At 43.7% G+C, this 21,808-nt stretch overlaps 1 protein-coding gene across 1 annotated transcript in view; it reads right to left on the bottom strand.

Annotated features, from left to right (window-relative positions):
* The window catches only part of LOC115073532 (uncharacterized protein PB18E9.04c-like), a 95,456-nt gene that overhangs the window by 38,746 nt on the left and 34,902 nt on the right, over positions 1-21,808 (bottom strand). Inside the window, exons 10-17 of the mRNA XM_029572038.1 lie at positions 19,749-19,778; positions 17,757-17,786; positions 16,679-16,708; positions 15,101-15,130; positions 12,965-12,994; positions 6,730-6,759; positions 3,905-3,934; positions 1,955-1,984 (exon numbers count right to left, since the gene is read on the bottom strand). Of these exons, the coding sequence (XP_029427898.1) occupies positions 1,955-1,984; positions 3,905-3,934; positions 6,730-6,759; positions 12,965-12,994; positions 15,101-15,130; positions 16,679-16,708; positions 17,757-17,786; positions 19,749-19,778 (240 nt within the window). The remainder of the gene's footprint in view (positions 1-1,954; positions 1,985-3,904; positions 3,935-6,729; positions 6,760-12,964; positions 12,995-15,100; positions 15,131-16,678; positions 16,709-17,756; positions 17,787-19,748; positions 19,779-21,808) is intronic.

The raw sequence follows: 21,808 nt of genomic DNA on the forward strand, positions 1-21,808 counted from the left end.
CTCACACCAAACAAAAACAACACACAAGCAGAGAAGCCCTTCTTACAAAGCTGAGCTAGTGAGTTAAGTAGGAGGAAAAGTAAACATACTGGTGCCAGTGTGGCTACTTAAAAAATACACTTACCAACAATCAATTACATATATTTGAACTGTGTACAGTTCCAGCCAGGACCACCTTTCTAAAATGCACAGTGATTGGCAAATTCAACATGCACTAGCATTTCAGGTGCCTGCTAACAAAAATAATAAACAAACAAGTTCTAGTCACGTGAGTGCTGATCATTACATTACTTTTTTGTCAAGCTTCCAACTGTTTCCATTTCACATCCCCCCAACCATATTGGTAACATCAATAGATAAGAGCACAGCCAGCCAATAGGAATACATACATACATATTCATTCCTAAGTGACCTTTACTGACCTGGGAAGTGTGAACACTTTGTTTCATTTTCTGTTGGTGTTCGTTAGTTTCCAGTTCCATTTCCCATCCCCCCAACCATCACCTCAGTGGTAACATCAATAGATAAGAGGGCAGCTAGCCAATAGGAACACATATTCATTCCTAACTGACCTTCAGTGACCTGGAAAGTGTTTATTTGTATCATTTTCAGTTAGTGCGCACTAAATCGAGTTAGTGCGCACTAACGGGGAGTTAGGGCGCACTAACTCGAGTTAGTGCGCACTAACACGATTTAACGATTTTTAACGATAAATCGTTAGAATTTCTATTGTATCGTGTTCTATAACGATTTAAGACGATATAAACATTATCGGACGATAATTTTAATCGTTGAAAAACGATTCACATCCCTACTCCTAATCATCTCCAATAAACACTTTTCACCCTCCATTCCACCCTCGTACTCATCCTACACCTTCCCAGCCCACACTCGAAGCCTAGGAGTCCTGATTGACAACTAGCTCTCCTTTAAACCCTTCATTAAATCTATCCTCAGAGAATGCCACTTTAAACTACAAACGATTAAAAAACTCAGACCTCTGCTATATTTCACTGACTTTTGTACAGTATTGCAGTCTATTATCTTTTCCAAACTAGATTACTGCATGTTCTTCTTCTTGGCCTTCTCTTCTACCCACACCAAACCCTTACAACTCTTACAACTCTTACAGAACGCTGCAGCACGTATTCTCACAAATTCTAAAATGAGGGACCACATTACACCGACCCTTATTGATCTACATTGGCTACCAGTACAATCACGAATCCTATACAAAACCTTATCTCTCATTCATAAAAGTATCATAAATGAGAACACCCACTGGATCAACCCTCCACTTCTTCCTCGTACCTCCACAAGGCCAACCCGCTCTACCCTCCAAGGGACTCTCCACACTCCTTCAATTAAGTCCACCAAACTCATTTCCACAAGAAACAGAGCATTCTCTCTTGCAGGTCCCTCCCTCTGGAACTCTATGCCTCCTTATTTACTAGGGGTGTGCATTCGTTTTGAACGCATATGTAAAACGCAACTTTTTTTTTTTTATCTTAAAAAAGTGATGATGCGCAACGCATCGCGATTTTCAACTTATTCAACATAGCTATGTTGAATACGTTGAACCTAAATAAACACTTAAACCCCCCACCCTCCTGACCCCCCCAAGACTTACCAAAACTCCCTGGTGGTCCAACGGGGAGTCAGGAAGCCATCCCTGTATTCCTTTGCAAGGAGCACGTGACATCGGCGTCACGTTGGAGTGACGCGGACGTCACGTGCTTCTCCGCACCTCCGCTCCGGGACCCCCGTTGGACCCAACCGGAACTTTTGACCAGCTTGTTTTTCACTTCTTTCTAAGTTTTATTGATGAAACATACAAACATACAAAAGAAAATACAAAAAATTTTCTAAAAGGAACTTTCTGTGAGCGTAACACAAATTTAAGCCTCTAAACAGTTAATATAAATTATTATTAGGAGCTAAAGTTTAGTTTTACCTTAGTGGTCCCAAGGGAAGTAGGAGGTATCTAAATGAAAGAAAAAGAACAGTGAGATACGGAAGAAGCTCTCCTGGGAAGGTGAAAACTATGTTTGCTTTCCATTAAAAACCTTCCCTTTTACAGTCCCTAGGGGAGGCTGTCACTGTGGGATCTCTGTTACAGTGCATGACCTGTCTCTACTAATATAGCCCAGGATTCAGTGTGTGTAAATGTTAGGAATGTGCATTCGTTTTGAACGAATGCGCAATCCGCAACGTATAAATCCCTATTCGTTGCATTTGTGGGGTTGCAAAATGTATGGCGAACCCACACAAATTCATCGTATCATAATGAATAAACCCCCACTCTCCTGATCTCCAAGACTTGTCAAAATTCCCTGGTGGTCCAGCAGGGCCCTGGAGCGATCTCTTGCAAACAGGCCATAGGCCGCCTGTATTCAAAATGGCGCCAATAGCTTTTGCCCTTACTATGTCACAGGGGATACCGGTGCCATTGGTCGGCCCCTGTCACATGTAGGGAGCACAAGATGGCGCCGGCCTTCCATTGCTCTTACCATGGGACAGGGGGCCGACCAATTTCACCAGTAGCCCCTGTGACATAGTAAGGGTAATGGCTATCGGCGCCATTTTGAATACTGGCAGCTGACGTCCTGAGTGCAGGAGAATGCTCCAGGACCCCCGCTGGACCACCAGGGACTTTTGGCAAGTCTTGAGGGGGGGTCAGGAGGGTGAGGGGTTGTAGTTAATTAAATTTAAATTGTTGGGATGGGGTTTTTTTTTTTATTTTAATGGGAAATGAATAACATATGTAACTAATGAACTAATCAGGGTCCCCCGAAAACGGATGCAATGGATTTGGGTTCCGAGGAATACGAATACCGAATTGAACGTATCCATCCCTGCTGCACATCCCTAGTAAATGTACATATGTATCCTGGTCTTATACGTATAGAAGTTCTTATGGAATTTTTGATATCTTCGTTATCATCAAAGTTTTTTTTTTATATATTGAAATAAGAAACCACCAACTTCACACTCATATTCAGCACCTTATTATCATGCTACACAACTGTATCATATAGATTCGTTCTCGCTATACAACTATACAATTGTCTGCAATGTAAAGACTGCAATGTAAAGATTATACTGCTCAGTTATTTCCCCCCTTTTCCAGATCCAAGTTAATTCTCCCTGTTTTATTGTAACTTTCTCACATCCATTCTATTGTTTACTGTTTTTGAAGTTTGAATTTGGAATATTGATTACTATGTTACCCTCTGCTTTACACACACTGTTAATTGTAAACCGGGTTGATGTGATTCTTGTCATGAAATTCAGTATAACAAAAATAATAAATAAATAAATAAATAAAATAAAATATATATATATTTGACTCTTGATGTGTTTCCTTTTTCTTATTTTCATATTTTTCACATTTTTTGTTTAGTGTTCCATTTATTCATTTTTGTCTTTTCCTTTTTTGTCTTTCTCGGGATGTTGATTATCTTTGCATTCTGTTTATTGTCCCATGTGTATATGGTTTTTTTTTAATTTAAATAGATTTTGGGGTATTTCCTGAGAATTTCTAATTGGTAACTTGCAGTGTCTGCAATTATTGTCTTTATTCGATATTAATTTTGGTTTGCGTGGCAAATGTTTAGGCTCATAAGGTTTTTAGATATGATAGTTTGATAACTTTGTGTTATGCATTTATGGCTTCATTCACATTTAGTAAATTCTGCATTTGAATATTTCCCGGTATAGCTTATTTTGCTATAATTTTTTGTTTTGCTCTACTCTTTTTCACCTCTTTACAAGTTTTATTGATGAAAGATACAAAAGAGAACACAAAAAAGTTTATAAAAGGAACTTTCTGAGAGAGTAACACAAATGTAAGCTTATGAACGGTTAATGTGAATCATTATCAGGAGCTAAAGTTTAGTTTTACCTTAGTAGTCCCAAGGGAAGTAGCAGGTATCTAAATGAAAGAGAGAGAGAGCAGTGAGATAGGGAAGAAGCTCTCCTGGCAGGTGAAACTTTGCTCCTGGCAAAAGCTTTGCTTTGCATTAAAACCTTCCCTTTCATAGCCCATAGGGGGAAGGAGTCCCATTGGGATCCCTGTTACAGTGCATGACCTGACCAGGGTTACACTTCAGACCCAGATCTTAGGATGAAATGTAAAATCCACCAAGACCCTCAGGACATGATCTCATCCTCTCCTGGTTTTCCATTCGTTTCTAGGTCCCTTTCTGCGTTTACATTATGTACAGGAATGTAAAATATTAGCAAAAATCTTGTTCTCATATTAACAGTGAAAACCTGGAGCAGTATAAATGGTAATAGTATTTGTTGGAATAACTCAATATAACAGACACATAACACTAATAACAATATAACACTAATAACAATATAACACTAATAAAATATAAAACAGTATGGTAAACACTCTTATGAACAGAGGGAAAGTGTAGGTATATCTCATATACCAGTCTGTATTTATCAGGCTCTGGGGCATTGTGGAGGATCCATATGAGTTCAGTAGAGAGCTGCAGCAATCCCTCCAATCCAACTCTGTAATAAACTATTCTAACTTGGTGGCGGATGGGAGTTTGTGGGTGATTTATTGTTACGGTTACATGGCTCAGGCTCCAGGGGTGTTTGTAATAAAGCTGCAGCTTGTTTGACTCCAAATTTCGGTTATGTGAGTATTTATTCCATTGTGAAGTGGTGGGTGCGGGCAGAAGAGTAAGTTCTGGCTACCCATATTATATAAGGTCGGGCAGGCTTCATGCCTGTCTGGCCGCTGTAATATGGTGCCAGGCTCGCTTATGCAAGTCAGGCACATCAGGTCTGAGGGGGGAGGTGGGTAGCCACTGGTGGCCTGGGGGCCGTTAGGCTCCGTGCAGCCAGTGGGTCAGGGATTGGGTGGTTTATATTCAAATCACCTGCTTCTGGGCTGGTGCTGGGGATAGCTGGGGGTGGGGGTGTCTCAGTACCACAGGACAAGCCTCACTTGCTCGCTGCTGTGCTCAATCCTGCATCCCTCCCACCCACATCTGTTGTTGGTTGTTGTTCGGGGGGGTTTGTTGGTTTCACAGCTATGAAGTAGGGGGGGCGGGTCCCCGAGCTGATTAAGGGTTATGCCATGGTTAACAGTTGTCTGACTTGTCAGGGGTCAAGTCAGGGATTCCTAGAAGAACAACTGGGTGCAATTGTTGCTGGTACGACTCCTTGCTGGAGGGTGGCGGGTGATGATCTGATCGGCTCCTTGCTGGGTGCTGCTGGGGTTCATGGGATATGATACAATATGGTAGGGATGTGAATCGTGTCCTCGATCGTCTTAACGATCGATTTCGGCTGGGAGGGGGAGGGAATCGTATTGTTGCCGTTTGGGGGGGTAAAATATCGTGAAAAATCGTGAAAAATCGTTAAAAAATCGAAAAATCGAAAAACCGGCACATTAAAACCCCCTAAAACCCACCCCCGACCCTTTAAATTAAATCCCCCACCCTCCCGAACCCCCCCCCCAAATAACTTAAATAACCTGCGGGTCCAGCGGCGGTCCGGAACGGCAGCGGTCCGGAACGGGCTCCTGCTCCTGCATCTTGTCGTCTTCGGCCGGCGCCATTTTCCAAAATGGCGCCGAAAAATGGCGGCGGCCATAGACGAAAAAGATTGGACGGCAGGAGGTCCTTCCGGACCCCCGCTGGACTTTTGGCAAGTCTCGTGGGGGTCAGGAGGCCCCCCACAAGCTGGCCAAAAGTTTCCTGGAGGTCCAGCGGGGGTCAGGGAGCGATTTCCCGCCGCGAATCGTTTTCGTACGGAAAATGGCGCCGGCAGGAGATCGACTGCAGGAGGTCGTTCAGCGAGGCGCCAGAACCCTCGCTGAACGACCTCCTGCAGTCGATCTCCTGCCGGCGCCATTTTCCGTACGAAAACGATTCGCGGCGGGAAATCGCTCCCTGACCCCCGCTGGACCTCCAGGAACTTTTGGCCAGCTTGTGGGGGGCCTCCTGACCCCACGAGACTTGCCAAAAGTCCAGCGGGGGTCCGGAAGGACCTCCTGCCGTCCAATCTTTTTCGTCTATGGCCGCCGCCATTTTTCGGCGCCATTTTGGAAAATGGCGCCGGCCGAAGACGACAAGATGCAGGAGCAGGAGCCCGTTCCGGACCGCTGCCGTTCCGGACCGCCGCTGGACCCGCAGGTTATTTAAGTTATTTGGGGGGGGTTCGGGAGGGTGGGGGATTTAATTTAAAGGGTCGGGGGTGGGTTTTAGGGGGTTTTAGTGTGCCGGCTCACGATTCTAACGATTTATAACGATAAATCGTTAGAATCTGTATTGTATTGTGTTCCATAACGGTTTAAGACGATATTAAAATTATCGGACGATAATTTTAATCGTCCTAAAACGATTCACATCCCTACAATATGGTCCCTTCATACAGCCTGGGATAGCCTGGGTGTGCCTGTCTTGCTAGAAGGTGGCAGACGGGCGGTCATGGGGGATTTATACTTAAGGTTACATGGCTCAGGCTCCGCGGGTGTCTGTAATAAAGCTGCGGCCTGTTTCACTTTCAATTTTTGTTGTATGTGTATTTATTCTATTGTGAACGGTCAGGCTCGTGCAGAAGCGTCAGTCTTGGGTACCCATATTACATACAAAAGAGAACACAAAAAGAGTTTATAAAAGGAACTTTCTGGGAGCGAAACACAAATTTAAGCCTATGAACAGTTAATGTGAATCGTTATCAGGAGCTGAAGTTTAGTTTTACCTTAGTAGTCCCAAGGGAAGAAGGAATTATCTAAATGAAAGGAAAAGAGCAGTGAGATAGGGAAGAAGCTCTCCTCGGATTTTACTTTTATCAGACCAGATCTGAGGATCAGAAGTAAAAACCACTAAGACACTGAGCAGACGCTCTCACTCTCTCCTGGTTTTATTATCTCATCATCCATTAGTTTCTAGGTCCCATTCTGAGACTATATTATTTACAGGAATGTAAAATATTAGCACAAATATTGTTCTCCTATTTAACAATAAAACCATGTAGCAGTATAAATGGTAATAGTATTTGTTGGAATAACTCATTATAACAGAGACATAGCAGGTTGTAACACTAATAAAAAATAAAATAGTGGAGGAAGTGACATCACGCTACCAGATGGACATATAAGCCCTCTGCTCCGATCTCCCCACAAGCTTTAAATGAAAATTAGAACAATCACGCTGGTGAGCTCACCCACTCGTGTATTCGGGAGTGCAGACGAGCACAGACCATGGCTGGGAAGAAAAATCCGGTTGATTTGGCCAAATTTTCCTTCGATGCCGAGGGATCAAGGTTTGCGGCTTTGGCAACGCATCCCGATCCTGTGAGCCATGTGCCTCCACCGGAGGTAAGCAGTCAGGGAGCCCAGGCACCTGACTCGCCACTCGAGATTCCGACGAAACAGGATTTTAGTATCTGGTTCGAGGGGATTCGAAATGATATTCGCGCATTACAGGTGAACGTTCAGGCTAATATTGACAGCCTTAAAATGGACTTACAGGACCTCGGGCATAGGGTAGAGGAGTCAGAGGGCATGCTAGGCACAAATGGCATGCAAATCCCAGCGTTAAAGACAGATATAGCAGAGCGGAAATCTCGGCAAGAGAAGGCCTCGCTAAAAATGGAGGACCTGGAAAATTGCTCTCGGTGGGTGAACATACGCATTGATGGTCTCCCGGAGAGTAATGAGTTTGCTGATGCTATAACCGTGGCCCCGAAAATCTGTCTGGCACTGTTAGCTGCTGTTGCAGAGCTGAGTGCGGACTCTCCCGCTTATACTGATATCGTGATTGAGCGGGCTCATAGGGCCCTGGAGAATCCCCCCACAACACTCCTAAGGACATTATTGTCTGTCTTCATAGTTTTCTCATAAAAGAAGTAGTAATGCCTTGTGCCAGACAAGTCAGCCCTATTCTTTGGGAAGAGCGTGACCTACAGATTTTTAATGATCTGGCTCCAATTACATTGAGATGGCAGAGAATGATGCAACCCCTCACTATGGTGCTTAGAACCAAGAAAGTGTGCTATTGATGGCTGTATCCCTGGGGACTGGCCTTCTCTATAAAAGGAGTTACACTTCGCAGGTCAAGACACTGGAAGAAGCTACCCCAATCATGCAAGCTATAGTTATAAAGCTACCTCGAAAGGACACCCGGGAGCAGAAACCTAGCCCACCGGTCTTACCAAAATGGCAGCGGGTAGGGAAGAGCGGGAGACGACTTACCCGGCAATTGGCTGACCTGGGAAGCTCTTCCCTAGATGGGAGACCTACACTGGTGGGACAGACAATCAATTTCCTGGTTTGGAAGGATCAATACTCTTAAAATGAATGTTCTACCCTGTCTGGGATATTTCTTTCAGGAATTGCCAATCCTCCTTCCCACCTGAAATCTGAAACCACTAGTGAAGAAGATGTTCTTCTTTATTTGGCATAGGAGACCTCCAAGAGTAGCTAGGAAAGTAGTGTATCAACATAGGCAGGAGGGTGGGGTGGGTTTACCCTCTTTATTACATTATTATGTTGCCTCCCAACTTAAACCTTTGATTGAATGTCACGATGCTGCCACTTCTAAACAATGGGTAGTGATAGAGCGGGCCTTGTTTGTGGGAGTCCCCCTCTGGAAGCTGTTCTGGTCAGAGGGACTCACAACTCAGGAGACCTTGGCCCTTCCCCCCTCCTTTACAGTGCACATATACCATTTGGAAATGCTGGAAACCACAACTAATTAAGGGAAAAAGATATTCGACCCTCTCACCTTTAGCTATTTGAGAAACTTTCAAACGTGGATATCTAACTCAATATTCAGCTGCTGGGAAAAGCTGGGTCTCTCCTGCTTGGGCCAGCTATGGCAGGGCGGGGTGATTCCGTATGAGCAATTGCAAAATATTTATGGCTTACCTGCCACTGACTTTCTCGCTTATGCTCAGCTGAAACATTTTCTTAACACTATGGAAGTCAGGGGAGACCTTGGACAGGGGTGATCATTATTCGAGGGGTACTGCATTCTGGTTGGTAAAGTGCAGAAAAGTATTTCAAAGACCTATCAATTATTGCTAGGCCAGGATGGTATAGTTGGATCCCATATTGCAGCATGGGAGATGGACATGGGAGTCGCATGGAGTAGGGACCAATGGGAAGAGTGCTTTCAAAACCATGTTGGCGTCTATGATGGAAAATAGATACAAACTATTATACCGCTGGCATTAACCCCTGGTCCGGAGGAGGGCCTGTCGCCTGGTCATCACTCCAGTCTTGCTTCCATCCTACCCATGCTCGGGCATGTCACGCCTCCCGCGGCCCTCTTCGGAATCCTCTGGGGTCGAGCCGCGGCCCAAGGACACACCTCTCTCAGGAAGTGGGATCGCTATCCGAGCGCTCCGCAACAGTATGTATGCAAATACCTATACTAAAAAAGCCTGGGACTAATTTGTGTAAACGTATGTATTAACCTAAAATACCCCAGGGCTCAGTTTGTTTTTGTTATGCACACAAACTGGTTTTACTAATGCAAATGTAATTACTAAAATAGTCTGAAGTTACACTGCAGAATATTCACTATGGGGTGGATTTTAAAAGGGTTACAGGCGTAATATATACGTGTAACCTTTTCGGAGCGGATACGGAGTGGCCTCAGAGGGAATGGGGAAAGCCAACGGGCCTCCCCTAGGGCTCGGTGCACTCAAGGTGCACAAGTGTGCATCCCCTTGCACGCGCCGACCCCTGATTTTATAACATGCACGCTGCTGCGTGCGCATGTTATAAAATCTACCCCCGTGCGTAGGTTACAAAATCTGGCCCTGTCTGTGTTATTTGCAATGTTTATTGCTTGTGTAATTTGTCTTTTATCTTGCATCAATGGAAGTTCTTATGCAATTTTTCATATCTTCATTATCATCACAGTTTTCTTTTTAATATTTGACTTTTATTTTCATATTTTTCACACTTTCTGTTTAGTATTCCATTTATTCTATTTTCGTCTTTCCTCTGTTTTGTCTTTTTTGAGATGTTGATAATCTTTGTATTCTGTTTATTGTCCCATGTGTATATGTTTGTATTTATTTAAATAGATTTGTTGGTATTTCACATGGATTTCTAATTGCTAACTTGATGTGTTTGTGCTGTGTTTTTGACATTGAGTCGTGGACCCCTGGTCACTGCAAGAACTGAAAACTCCCACAATGCGGAGCCCTGAGGAGACTTGCAGTGATAGCTAGTTCTCAACAGAGAAGTGCACAGGGGGTTTAGATTTTCGAGGGTAAACACTGATGGAAGCGACGAATCACATCTTGCTAAGGATATTGACAGCGTGTTCCCAAGAGTACTCCTCAGGTCCATATCTCTTCCAGGAGATAAGGTACTCCCAACCTTGACTTCATTTGCGAACATCCAGAATATCATTGAACATATACACGATGTTCTCTTCAGCATCAAGAGGTGCAGGTTCTGGAGTCTGTTGGAGAACTCAGAGAGATTGAGTGGTTCAATAGGGCCACATGAAAGGTATTATTAATCTTCATGGATGGAGGTGACCTTAGACTGTATGTCAAGTCTCCAATATGTCTGAGAAAGGAAAAGGGTCCGACATATCGAGGTGCAAAGAGTGTAGAGGGTAGTTTCAGGTGAAGGAACTTTGTACTGAGGCATACCTTGTCTGCAGGTTGGAATTGGGTTGCCTTCCTGTGATGAGCATCATAAGACTTTGTGGCCTGCCCTGAGCAGCAGATCCTTACTATCTCTCCACAGTTGTTGTAGTTCCGTCATGGTGGCTTGAGCAGCTGGAGACGTCACTGACAGCGGCAGATGTAGCTGAGATGAAGGTTGACTGCCATATAGAACTTGGAATGTGGTTGACCCTGTAGCAGTAGCAGGATGCGAGTTTAAGACGAACTCAGCCCAGGGAAGTAGTTCCACCCAGTCGCTTTGTCTCAAGTTCACATATGAGCATAAGAATTGTTTGAGCATCCGATTCATTCTTTCTGTTTGTCATTTGGACTGCGGGTGATAGGCCGAGGTTAGGTCCAACACAGTGCTCTCCAGAATTTTGCAGTAAATTGGATGCCTCTATTCGACAAGATGTTTTTGGGCATACCATGGAGGTGGAAGATGTGCTTCACAAACAATTTGGCCAGTTCAGCAGCAGATGGTAATCCTGGCAGTGCCATAAAATGTGCCATTTTCGAGACGTGATCACGGTCACTCAAATTGTGTTATTTCCTCCTGAGGAAAGCAAGCTCACCACAAAGTCAGTCGCAATGTGCATCCATGGTTCTCCGGTACGGGCAGCAGATGATGTGGCCACAGGGTCATCCTGGAGGAGGTTTATGTCTTGCACATGTGTCACAGGAGGTCACATATGCCTTGACATCTTCTTTCATAGTAGGCCACCAATAAAAACGTTGGAGCATGGCTAGTGTGCGAGCTTGCACGGGATGGCCAGCCAGCCGAGAGTCATGTTCCCATCTTAACTTTTTCCTCATTCCTTGCGGGACTACCATTTTCCCAACGGGGACTCTGTGACTAGCTGCCAAGACCACCTTCTCTGGGCTGATGATGTGGCGAGGTTCGTCGGGTATGTCTTAGGGAGAGAAGGAGCGTGAAAGGGCATCAGCTCTGATGTTCTTTTCTGCAGGTCGGTATTTCAGGAGAAAATCAAAATGATTGAAAATAGTGACCATCTAGCATGCTGGTGATTAAGGTGTTGATCATGTCGTAAATATTCCAGATTTTTATGATCGGTATACACCAGTATTTGGTGTCGTGCACCTTCCAACCATGGACGCCACTCCTTGAAAGCCAATTTAATAGCTAACAATTCTTTATCTCCAATTCCATAGTTCTTTTCAGTTGGAGAGAAACGCCTTGAGAAGAAGTAGCAGGAATAGAGGACATTAGTATTGCTGTATTGGCTCAGTACTGCCCCCACGCTGACATCGGAAGCGTCGACCTCGACGATGAATGGTTGAAGACGATCGAGGTGGAGAAGACAAGGTTTCTTTTGGAAGGCATCCTTGAGAGTTTGAAAGGCCCGCAAGAGCCTCTTCGGACCTTTGGGATGGATTAGCCTCTTTTCTGGTCATGACTGTGAGTGGCGCTGTGGAGTGGATGTTTTACCTCCACACAGGACTTTCGATTGTGTGATAAATTTCAAGCCTAACTCAGAGCCTACCAAGGGAAGGGTTTACCCCTTCTCGTTATCTGAGATGGAGGCCATGTCAGCCTATATCTAAGAAAACCTGCAAAAGGGCTTTAGCACGCCCTCTAAATCCCCAGCAGGTGCAGGTTTTTTTTATTTGTTGGAAAGAAGGATGGTTCCCTTCATCCTTGTATGGATTACAGAGTTATCAATGAAATTACCATCAAAGATCATTACCCTCTACCGCTGATAGTAGAGTTGTTTGACAGACTCCATGGGGACAGATCTTTACCACGTTGGACTTAAAAGGGGGCTACACCTGGTCCGAACCCATCACGGGGACAAGTGGAAAACAGCCTTTAACACCCGTGATGGACACTTCGAATACCTAGTTATGTCCTTTGGTTTGTGCAATGCACCAGCGGAGTTTCAGAATATGATGAATGAAATTCTGCAAGACTTACCGTACCAGTGCATGGTGGTATATTTAGATGACATCCTGATCGTTTTGCAAGACATTATGATGCATCAGGCAGATATGGTAAATGTACTTCAAAGAGTACGATAGTAGATGCTGAAGCTGAGAAAACGGCGTGGGTTTCAATCTTATAGGGTAAGGCCACTCTTGAATGCTTGTCAACTTTTGAGGGTCCATCTGAAAGCCATCTTTGGACACAATGTACCCTGGGATGGGCACGGATTCCTGGTGTTAGGTGACTTCTCGAGCTTCGCGTAGAGTTTATAAAAGAAACTTTCTGGGAGCGAAACACAAATTTAAGCCTATGAACAGTTAATGTGAATCGTTATCAGGAGCTAAAGTTTAGTTTTACCTTAGTAGTCCCAAGGGAAGAAGGAGTTATCTAAATGAAAGGAAAAGAAAAGTGAGACAGGGAAGAAGCTCTCCTGGGAGGTAAAACTACATTTAGCTTTCCATTAAAATCTTCCCTTTTATAACCCCTAGGGGGAGGCTGTCACTGTGGGATCTCTGTTACAGTGCATGACCTGATGAGGTTTACAACTGAACAGTAACATCCACACTCAGGAGATATCAGATCCAGATCTGAAAGCACCACCAATACCCTGGTGTATATGTTTGTTTTTATTTAAATAGATTTTTTTGGTATTTTCCTGTGAATTCTAATTGGCTAACTTGCTGTGTCTGCAATTACTGACTTTATTCGATGTTCATTTTGGTTTGAGTGGCACATGTTTAGCTCATAAGGTTTTTAGATATGATAGTTTGATAACTTTGTATTATTATTTATGGCTGCATTCACATTTAATAAACTCTGTATTGAAGATTTCCATTATAGCTTATTTTTCTATAATTTTTTGTTTTGCTCCATTCTTTTTCACCTCTTTACAAGCTTTATTGATGAAAGATACAAAAGAGAACACAAAAAAGTTTATAAAAGGGAACTTTCTGAGAGTGTAACACAAATTAAGCTTATGAACGGTTAATGTGAATCATTATCAGGAGCTAAAGTTTAGTTTTACCTAGTATCCCAAGGGTAGTATCAGGTATCTAAATGAAAGAAAAAGAGCAGTGAGATAGGGAGAAGCTCTCCTGGCAGGTGAAACTTCTGTCCTGTGTAACCTTTTGATTTGCATTAAAACCTTCCCTTTTATATCCCATAGGGGGAGGAGTCACTGTGGGATCTCTGTTACAGTATGACCTGATGAGGTTTACACATAAAAGTAATATCCCACATCAGGGTTTATTAAACCCAGATCTTAGGATCAGATGTAAAAATCCACCAAGACCCTCAGGAGAGTGATCTCATCCTCTGCTGGTTTTCCATTAGTTTCTAGGTCCATTCTGAGTTTACATTATGTACAGGAATGTAAAATATTAGCAAAAATATTGTCTCATATTAACAGTGAAAACCTGTAGCAGTATAAATGGTAATAGTATTTGTTGGAATAACTCAATATAACAGACACATAGCAGGTTGCAACACTAATAAAATATAAAACAGCATGATAAACACACTTATGAACAGAGGGAAATTGTAGGTATATCTCATACACCAGTCTGTATTTATCAGGCTCTGGGGCATTGTGGAGGATCCATATGAGTTCAGTAGAGAGCTGAAACAATCCCTCCAATCCAACTCTGTAATAAACTATTCTAACTGGTGTTTCAGCAGGGTCCGGGAGCGATCTGCACTCTGGCCGTCGGCTGCCAGTAATCAAAATGGCGCCGATAGCCTTTGCCCTTACTATGTCACAGGTGCTACCTGTGCTATTAGTCAGCCCCAGTCACATGGTAGGAGCAATGGATAGCCGGCGCCATCTTGTGCTCCTACCATGCGACAGGGGCTGACCAATGGTACCGGTAGGCCCTGTGACATAGTAGGTCAAAGGCTATTGGCGCCATTTTGATGCGAGGCAGGCCCAAAATCCCGACAGCATGGAGGGAAAAATCATTCGCGGAACCCTTTTGGCCCACCAGGGATGTAGTAAGTCTTGGGGAGGGGATCGGGATGGGGGGGGGGGAGGGTTGTATTTAATGTATTATGGTGGATTTTAATGCTTGCAGTGGTTTTTTATTTAAAACTATAAAATGTGCCCCTCTCCCCGTACAAACCCGAAAATCAAATTTCCTCGTATTTCGGGGAAAATCCGTTTCGGAGAGTGGGACTCCCAAACCATGACGAAATAGGCAATTTTGTTGAAATTGCCTAATTCATGATAAACAAATGCACATCTCTAGTTTCTATGGCTTCATTGAAATTTAATAAATTGTGCATATGAAGAATTCCCAGTATATCTTATTTTTGATTAATTTTTGGTTTTACTCTACTATGTTTTCACTTCTTTCTAAGTTTTATTGATGAAACATACAAACATACAAAAGAGAACACAAAAAATTTTCTAAAAGGAACTTTCTGTGAGCGTAACACAAATTTAAGCCTCTGAACAGTTAATATAAATCGTTATTAGGAGCTAAAGTTTAGTTTTACCTTAGTAGTCCCAAGGGAAGTAGGAGGTATCTAAATGAAAGAAAAAGAACAGTGAGATACGGAAGAAGCTCTCCTGGGAAGGTGAAACTATGTTTGCTTTCCATTAAAACCTTCCCTTTTACAGCCCCTAGGGGGAGGCTGTCACTGTGGGATCTCTGTTACAGTGCATGACCTGTCTCTACTAATATAGCACTGGATTCAGTGTGTGTAAATGTTAGGGATGTGCACTTGTTTTGAACGAATGCGCAATCTGCAAATATAGGTCCCTATTTGTTGCATTCGTGGGGTTGCAAAACGTATGGCGAACCCACACAAATTCATCGTATCATAATGAAGAAACCCCCACTCTCCTGACCCCCCAAGACTTGTCAACATTCCGTGGTGGTCCAGCAGGGGTCCTGGAGCGATCTCCTGCACTCAGGCCATAGGCTGCCTGTATTCAAAAATGCGCCGATAACCTTTGCCTTTACTATGTCACAGGGGATACCGGTGCCATTGGTCAGCCCCTGTCACATGGTAGGAGCACAAGATGGCGCCGGCCTTCCATTGCTCTTATCATGTGACAGGGGCCGAACAATGTCACCAATAGCCCCTGTGACACAGTAAGGGTAAAGGCTATCGGTGCCATTTTGAATATCGGAAGCTGACGTCCTGAGTGCAGGAGAATGCTCCAGGACCCCCACTGGACCACCAGGGACATTTGGCAAGTCTTGAGGGGGGGTCAGGAAGATGAGGGGTTGTAGTTAATTAAATTTAAATTGTTGGGATGGGTTTTTTTTTATTTTAATGGGAAATGAATAACATATGTAACTAATGAACGAATCAGGGTCCCCCGAAAACGGATGCAATGGATTTGGGTCCCGAGGAATACGAATACCGAATCGAACGTATCCATCCCTGCTGCTCATCCCTAGTAAATGTACATATGTATCCTGGTCTTAAACGTATAGAAGGTTTTATGGAAATTTTGATATTTTCGTTATCATCAAAGTTTTTTTTTTTATATATATATTTGACTCTTGATGTGTTTCCCTTTATTCTTATTTTCATATTTTTCACATTTTTTGTTTAGTGTTCCATTTATTCATTTTTGTCTTTTCCTTTTTTGTCTTTCTTGGGATGTTGATAATCTTTGCATTCTGTTTATTATCCCATGTGTATATGGTTTTTTTTAATTTTATAGATTTTGGGGTATTTCCTGAGAATTTCTAATTGGTAACTTGCAGTGTCTGCATTTATTGTCTTTATTCGATATTAATTTTGGTTTGACTGGCACATGTTTAGGCTCATAAGGTTTTTAGTTGTTATAATTTGATAGTTTTGTGTTATGCATTTATGGATTCATTCACATTTAATAATTAATAATTTCTGCATTTGAATATTTCCCGGTATATCTTATTTTGCTATAATTTTTGGTTTTTCTCTACTCTTTTTCACTTCTTTACAAGTTTTATTGATGAAAGATACAAAAGAGAACACAAAAAAGTTTATAAAAGGAACTTTCTGAGAGTGTAACACAAATTTAAGATTATGAATGGTTAATGTGAATCGTTATCAGGAGCTAAAGTTTAGTTTTACCTTAGTAGACCCAAGGGAAGTAGCAGGTATCTAAATGAAAGAAAAAGAGCAGTGAGATAGACACATTGCAGGTTGCAACACTAATAAAATATAAAACAGTATGATAAACACACTTATGAACAGAGGGAAATTGTAGGTATATCTCATATACCAGTCTGTATTTATCAGGCTCTTGGACATTGTAGAGGATCCATATGAGTTCAGTAGAGAGCTGCAGCAATCCCTCCAATCCAACTCTGTAATAAACTATTCTAACTGGTGTTTCAGCAGGGTCCGGGAGGGATCTGCATTCTGGCTGTCGGCTGCCAGTAATCAAAATGGCGCCGATAGCCTTTGCCCTTACTATGTCACAGGGGCTACCTGTGCCATTAGTCAGCCCCTGTCACATGGTAGGAGCAATGGATGGCCGGCGCCATCTTGTGCTCCTACCGTGTGACAGGGGCTGACCAATGGCACCGGTAGGCCCTGTGACATAGTAGGTCAAAGGCTATTGGCGCCATTTTGATGCGAGGTAGGCCCAAAAGCCCGACAGAATGGAGGGTGAAATCATTCGTGGAACCCCGTTGGACCACCAGGGATGTTAGTAAGTCTTGGGAGGGATCAGGATGGTAGGGGGGGAGGGTTGTATTTAATGTATTATGGTGGATTTTAATGCTTGCGGTGTTTTTTTATTTAAAACAATAAAATGTGCCCCTCTCCCCGTACAAACCCGAAAAACAAATTTTCCTCGTATTTCGGGGAAAATCCGTTTCGGGGAGTGGGGGCTCACAAACCGTGACGAATTAGGCTATTTTGTGAAATTGCCTAATTCTTGATAAACAAATGCACATCTCTAGTTTCTATGGCTTCATTGAAATTTAATAAATTGTGCATATGAAGAATTTCCAGTATATCTTATTTTTGTTTAATTTTTTGTTTTACTCTACTAAGTTTTTCACTTCTTTCTAATTTTTATTGATGAAACATACAAAAGAGAACAAAAAAATTTTCTAAAAGGAACTTTCTGTGAGCGTAACACAAATTTAAGCCTCTAAATAGTTAATATAAATCGTTATTAGGAGCTAAAGTTTAGTTTTACCTTAGTAGTCCCAAGGGAAGTAGGAGGTATCTAAATGAAAGAAAAAGAACAGTGAGATACGGAAGAAGCTCTCCTGGGAAGGTGAAACTATGTTTGCTTTCCATTAAAACCTTCCCTTTTACAGCCCCTAGGGGGAGGCTGTCACTGTGGGATCTCTGTTACAGTGCATGACCTGTCTCTACTAATATAGCGCAGGATTCAGTGTGTGTAAATGTTAGGGATGTGCATTTGTTTTGAACGAATGCGCAATCCGCAACGTATAGGTCCCTATTCGTTGCATTCGTGGGTTGCAAAACAATGGCGAACCCACACAAATTCATCGTATCATAATGAATAAACCCCCACTCTCCTGACCCCCCAAGACTCGTCAAAAGGCCCTGGTGGTCCAGCAGGGGTCCTGGAGCGATCTCTTGCAAACAGGCCATAGGCCGCCTGTATTCAAAATGGCGCCGATAGCCTTTGCCTTTACTATGTCACTGGGGATACCGGTGCCATTGGTCGGCCCCTGTCACATGGTAGGAGCACAAGATGGCGCCAGCCTTCAATTGCTCTTACCATGTGACAGGGGCCGACCAATGTCACCAGTAGCCCCTGTGACATAGTAAGGGTAAAGGCTATCGGCGCCATTTTGAATACCGGCAGCTGACGTCCTGAGTGCAGGAGAATGCTTCAGGACCTCCGCTGGACCACCAGGGAATTTTGGCAAGTCTTGGGGGGGGGGGGGTCAGGATGGTGAGGGGTTGTAGTTAATTAAATTTAAATTGTTGGGATGGGGTTTTTTTTTATTTTAATGGGAAATGAATAACATATGTAACTAATGAACGATTCAGGGTCCCCTGAAAATGGATGCAATGGATTTGGGTCCTGAGGATATTGAATACCGAATTGAACATATCCATCCCTGCTGCACATCCCTAGTGAGGGCAAAGGCGATCGGCGCCATACTGGCAGTCGATCGCCTTTGCCCTCACTTTGTCACAGGGAGCGATGGTCGCTCACTGTGACATAGTGAGGGCAAAGGCGATCGGCGCCATTTTGAAACCAGTCCAGTTCCGGCACCGGCACCGAGGGTATGATTGAAGGGATGGCTCCTGGACCCCCCGCTAGACCACCAGGTAGATGTAAAGGTTTTTGGGGGGGGGTAGGAGGGTGGGAGAAGCAAAGGCGTAATTTGTAAAGGGTCGGGTTGGATTTTTTTTTATCGGGCATTGGCGCCATTTTTATCAGTGGTAGCCAAAATGGCGCCGATGGCCCGAGAGCGGGAGATCGCGCTGGGACCTCCCCTTCCCAACTGTACCACCAGGTAATTTAACATTTGGGGGGGGGGTTCGGGAGGGTGGGGGAGCGTAAAGGATTGATTTTAAAGGGTCAGGGTGGGTTTAGGGGTTGTTTTGGTGTGCCGGTTTTCCCCCCTCCCCCCAAATAATTCCCGTACTCGATTTAACGATTTTTCACGATAAATAGAGGGAATTCCTATTGTATCGAGTCCCTTACCGATTAATGACGATTTTAAAATTATCAACGATAATTTAAATCGTTAAAAAACGATTCACATCCCTACTGTTTATTGTCCCATGTGTATATGTTTGTTTTTTTTATTTAAATAGATTTTTTGGTATTTCCTGTCTATTTCTGATTGGTAACTTGCAGTATCTGCAATTATTGTCTTTATTTGATGCTAATTTTGGTTTGAGTGGCAAATGTTTAGGCTCATAACGTTTTTAGTTGTTATAATTTGATAGTGTGTTATGTATTTATGGCTTCATTCACATTTAATAATTTCTGCATTTGAATATTTCCCAGTATAGCTTATTTTGCTATAACACTTCGTTTTTCTCTACTCTTTTTCACCTCTTTACAAGTTTTATTGATGAAAGATACAAAAGAGAACACAAAAATGTTTTTAAAAGGAACTTTCTGAGACTGTAACACAAATTTAAGCATATGAACGGTTAATGTGAATCGTTATCAGGAGCTAAAGTTTAGTTTTACCTTAGTAGTCCCAAGGGAAGTAGCAGGTATCTAAATGAAAGAAAAAGAGCAGTGAGATAGGGAAGAAGCTCTCCTGGGAGGTGAAACTTTGCTCCTGGCAAAAGCTTTGCTTTGCATTAAAACCTTCCCTTTCATAGCCCATAGTGGGAAGGAGTCACATTGAGATCCCTGTTACAGTGCATGACCTGACCAGGGTTACACTTCAGACCCAGATCTTAGGATGAAATGTAAAATCCACCAAGACCCTCAGGAGATGATCTCATCCTCTCCTGGTTTTCCATTAGTTTCTAGGTCCCATTCTGAGTTTACATTATGTACAGGAATGTAAAATATTAGCAAAAATATTGTTCTCATATTAAAGGTGAAAACCTGGAGCAGTAAATGGTAATAGTATTTGTTGGAATAACTCAATATTACAGACACATAGCAGGTTGCAACACTAATAAATATAAAACAGTATGATAAACACTAGAGATGTGAATCGTGTCCTCGATCGTCTTAACGATCGATTTCGGCTGGGAGGGGGAGGGAATTGTATTGTTGCCGTATGGGTGTGTAAACTATCGTGAAATAGTTAAAATCGTGAGCCGACACACTAAAACCCCCTAAAACCCACCCCCGACCCTTTAAATTAAATCCCCCACCCTCCCGAACCCCCCCCCAAATGCTTTAAATTACCTGGGGATCCAGCAGTGGTCCAGAACGGCGGCGGTCCGGAACGGCCCCCTCAATTGAATCCTGTTGTCTTCAGCCGGCGCCATTTTGCAAAATGGCCGCCGCAAAATGGCGGCGGCCATAGACAAAAACGATTCGACGCAGGAGGTCGTTCCGGACCCCCGCTGGACTTTTGGCAAGTCTTGTGGGGGTCAGGAGGCCCCCCCAAGCTGGCCAAAAGTTTCTGGGAGTCCAGCGGGGTTCAGGAAGCGATTTCTTGCCGCGAATCTTTTTCCGTACGGAAAATGGCACCGGCAGGAGATTGACTGCAGGAGGTCGTTCAGCGGCGGTCCGGAACCCCCGCTGAACGACCTCCTGCAGTCGATCTCCTGCCGGCGCCATTTTCCGTACGGAAAACGATTCACGGCAAGAAATCGCTTCCTGAACCCCGCTGGACTCCCAGAAACTTTTGGCCAGCTTGGGGGGGCCTCCTGACCCCCACAAGACTTGCCAAAAGTCCAGCGGGGGTCCGGAACGACCTCCTGCGTCGAATCGTTTTTGTCTATGGCCGCTGCCATTTTGCGGCGGCCATTTTGCAAAATGGCGCTGGCTGAAGACAACAGGATTCAATTGAGGGGGCCGTTCCGGACCGCCGCCGTTTCTGCCCACCGCTGGATCCCCAGGTAATTTAAAGCATTTGGGGGGGGTTCGGGAGGGTGGGGGATTTAATTTAAAGGGTCGGGGGTGGGTTTTAGGGGGTTTTAGTGTGCCGGTTTTCCTGCCCTCCCCCTTCCCCCGATTTACGATTTTTTAACGATAAATCGGGGGAATTGGTATTGTATCGTGGCCCTAACGATTTTTGACGATTTAAAATATATCGGACGATATTTTAAATCGTCAAAAAATGATTCACATCCCTAATAAACACACTTATGAACAGACGGAACGTGTAGGTATATCTCATATACCAGTCTGTATTTATCAGGCTCTGGGCATTGTGGAGGATCCATATGAGTTCAGTAGAGAGCTGCAACAATCCCTCCAATCCAAATCTGTAATAAACTATTCTAACTTGAAGTCTTTTAGAGCCTGGGGCTTAATATAAATAAAGATATATCCAGAAATTGGTTTTCTGTGTGTAAATATAAGCATTAAAATGTCACAAAATGGCACCAGCCATCCAGTGCTCCTTCCATGTGACAGGGTCCGGCCAATGGCACAGATAACCTGTCACATGGTAAGGGCTAAGGGCCATCGGCGACATTTTGATTAGTGGCAGCCGACGGCCGGGAGCAGGAGATCGCTCCAGTGACCCCCACTGGACTACAGGTACCTTTAAAAAGTTTTTGGGTGGGTTCGGGGGGGTGGGGGAAGCAAAGGGATTAGTTTTAAAGGGTCGGGGTGGG

This window comes from Rhinatrema bivittatum, chromosome 1 (genome assembly GCF_901001135.1).
Source record: "Rhinatrema bivittatum chromosome 1, aRhiBiv1.1, whole genome shotgun sequence".
Taxonomy (NCBI): Eukaryota; Metazoa; Chordata; class Amphibia; order Gymnophiona; family Rhinatrematidae; genus Rhinatrema; species Rhinatrema bivittatum.